This window comes from Palaemon carinicauda, chromosome 5 (genome assembly GCF_036898095.1).
Source record: "Palaemon carinicauda isolate YSFRI2023 chromosome 5, ASM3689809v2, whole genome shotgun sequence".
In the NCBI taxonomy this organism is placed as follows: domain Eukaryota; kingdom Metazoa; phylum Arthropoda; class Malacostraca; order Decapoda; family Palaemonidae; genus Palaemon; species Palaemon carinicauda.
In genome coordinates, this window is record NC_090729.1 from 58,755,723 (window position 1) to 58,759,023 (window position 3,301).

Consider the following 3,301-nt stretch of genomic DNA (forward strand, 5'->3'; position numbering starts at 1 on the left):
AGAGCAACATTGCATTTACTGGCCAAGAAGTAGGCTCTACCTCGAAATCGGTAGAATTATGTGTTTTATACAGTGACATTGATGGCCTTTTTAAGAGTTTTAAAGTACCATGACTATCATACAATGTGATGTACGATCACTAAACTCTGTTAAAGTTCACGTGTCTCAAGTCTGATGAGGTTACGTGTTTTAAACGTATTAGTTACAATATAATTGCGTCATAGTGAAGATTTCCATAAAATCAAAAAAATTAGCAAGTTGACAGAGCAACATTGCATTTACAGGCCAAGGGGTAGGGTGTAACTCGCGATCGATCATAAGAAGTAGTAGGTGCTCGTCTAAAAAGTATTGGGATATGCAAAGTGTATTCACGAAGATTTTTTTTCATAAAATAGTAAAAAAACCCTGTTCCAATGTCCCATTATCCGTTGATATGGGATATATTTGGTGCCAGGTGTAGAAATACTTTTGTTCGTGTATGCTGTAAGCGAAGTTGTTCTTTAAGCAAGTAAAATAAAATTTCAATATGCCTAGATATTCGAGAGCTACTTTAGAAGACACTGATGCTACGGGAGTTAAAAACGAAGGACCAGTTGGTTATAGTGATGTCGATAGAGAATGTAAACGAGAGAAACGAGGGCAGGTCTTAGAAAATAGGTTAGATAACCTAGCCGAGTGGATAAACAGATTATTAACTGAACTAAAAGAGGAGCGATGTGCAATCGCAACATATCTGACGTACATAAACGAATTTCAAAGGCAGACAATTGAAAGCACACATTCACACCAAGTGAAGATACGCAAAACTGCATAGTTCAAAAATTGTTAAAACTCCAGGCCTGTATTAGGCCTTTTGATGATCGACGGCCTAATTAAGGGTTTCAATCGATCAAAGTGTTTTTCCGAGACTTTGAAGTAGCCACATATGGGTGGTCATTAAGAGAATAAGCAATTGAAGTAACTAGGTTGCTGAATGATGCTCCGGCAATGAAGGTAATATAGTGGCCACAAGATAGTTTAAGAAGTTATACTGAAATAAAACGATGGTAATTTGAGAAATACGCCTTACCAGATGCGAGAAAAGGGGACATGAAAGAAAGTTGCAAACCTAAAATTCCAAAGGTTAAATAAGTCCTCTGTTTCGCAACTATTATTTTTCGAGATTTAGATTTATTCACTACATGCAGGCCCAATTTCCCAGAAGGTGATAAAAAAGCAATTGCTTGTAAACATACTTGCAGATTAGTAAACCAGTACTTATATGGTTATTTGTTTGATGATAATCGTTCGTTAGCAGAAGTAGTGATGGTGATACAAAACCTTCCAGAAAGTTAACCAGAAAAAAGAAAGGACTGAGAATAACTGCACCGAATCCGAAAAGGTGATATCCATGAGAGGGAATCACCAACATCCAAACCACGAGAGGAGAGAACCTAGTCAGCAGGTGAGAAGAGTCTTCAGATGTTGGTAGTGTTGGGGAGAGGGACACCAATGAGTGGAAAGCTCCACCCAAGGATCCTCCTGCTGTTACACGTGTCAGGCTTACGGTCTTCTATTTCGAGATTACCAAGTAAAAAACACTGAAGATGCGGGCTGTGGCACACGCACACCAACCCCGCCCAACATCAGAGTGAAAGGAAAAAGAGCAAGGGGGAAATGATGGAGATCGACCCACCCTCTGCATAACAACAGAAGCGGTCTAACGGACAGTTGTGCCCGCATTGGTACCCACGGCTTCAACAATGCAGCACTAGGAAAAGGGGAGTGGGCAGAGGTATTGCAAGCGCGGTCGTTGGCATGTGCTCCACATATCCTAATGGGCTGCTTGGAATTTTAGCAGTCAGGATTGACCTACTAGATAAGTCCATTCGGGCACTGATCGACACAGCAACCAGCGTTTTGCTTCTTGAACAAGGAATCTCATCAAATCCACCATAGTTAGCATCATCCATATTTCTCAATACGTCTGGAGGAAATAAACTGCAGGCAAGTCATATAGCGATCGTCAACCTTAAGGTAAGATCTGTCAAGTTTATAAATTTTTTTTTCTTGCCACCTTGGGACTTCCAGGAATTGAGACTATACATGGTTTGGATTTCATAATGTGTAATCAAATATACATTTTTGGGAAAAATAATGGAATAACAGTAAAAGCAGGAGCGTGCATTTTGCCATTAGAAAGTCATGAGATATTAGGTGGTTGTGCAGGAAAGGAGAGACAATTAACTTAAGTAAGGTAACAACTGTACCTGAAAGAAGAGAACTGTTGCCTGCCCAGACACTTACGAGGATATCAGTGACTTCGAATCAGCCTCTCCTGGAGGAAACCAAGGTCGTAGTTAAACCCCATGACAAATGGGCACACGTAGTCTTGGAGGGGTTGTCGGAAATAAAAGAGAACAGAGCGGACATTAGGGTAATTAATTTGTCAAAGAAATTAGTTGTGTTACGAAATTATTCTTTGTGTGAGTTGGAGTATTGGGAAACTGCTAATAATGGGATTTTGACAGCTAAAACTCCAGCCCGCACATACGAACGCACTCAGAACTTGATTATCCAAGTGCAAAAACTATGTCTGAAAGGATATCAACGTGTAGTTAGTAACATTGTCAATAATTATTTCGATGTAATTGCAATGGGACATAAGCGACCTGAGAGGATTGATCAATTTCCCTTTAGCTTTGAAACTGGGCAGGCAAAGCCGATCAGCTCTAGGCCTTATAAGGTACCCATTCATTTCCAGGGGAAGATGGAAAGGGAAATTAGTAAATTAAAGAAACTAGGGATTATCAAGGAGAGCGAATACCCCTGTGCTTCTCCAATTGTAGCTGTCATGAAAAAGGATGGCTTGATAAGATTGGAGAGATAGCAAGACCCTTAGATGCTTTAAAGACACCAAAAGTAATAAATTGTGGAGTGGAAGAAGAAAGGGCCTTCAATCATTCGAAATGACTTACTTGTATATCCGAGATTTGATCGCCTGCATTCACTGATAACAGATGTGAGTAGCGTAGTTATTGGTGGCATAATTTCTCAACGTGATGATAAAGGTAGAAAAGGGACCCATTTGTTTTGCTTCCAGACCTGTAAAAGGGGAAGAAATTAATTATAGTACATTCGATCAAGAGGCATTGGCTATTCTTTGGTTTCTACAGAGGCATCGGTTCTTTTTATTAGGTCAGCCGACTGAGTTGCATAGTGATCATCACCGGTTAGGGGATTTATTATACAAAGGTGATGTGATGTTCAGACAAGCAAAATGAATTGAAAGATTGCTAGACTTTAACATAAAGGGGTTTGA

At 39.9% G+C, this 3,301-nt stretch overlaps 1 protein-coding gene across 1 annotated transcript; it reads left to right on the plus strand.

The window, feature by feature from the left end:
- The first annotated feature begins 526 nt into the window (after positions 1-526).
- On the plus strand, positions 527-2,869 carry LOC137640905 (uncharacterized). Its single transcript, XM_068373364.1, has 2 exons — positions 527-657; positions 2,209-2,869. The coding sequence occupies exons 1-2, from the start codon at positions 527-529 to the stop codon at positions 2,867-2,869; spliced, it is 792 nt and encodes a 263-aa protein (XP_068229465.1).
- The last annotated feature ends 432 nt before the right edge of the window (positions 2,870-3,301 follow it).

Bases quoted from the DNA above. Each gene is read 5' to 3' on its own strand.
- LOC137640905 (XM_068373364.1), top strand. From the start codon at position 527: ATGCCTAGATATTCGAGAGCTACTTTAGAAGACACTGATGCTACGGGA. The intron at 658-2,208 runs GTTAGATAACCT...GTGGTTGTGCAG, and splicing joins GGGCAGGTCTTAGAAAATAG to GAAAGGAGAGACAATTAACT.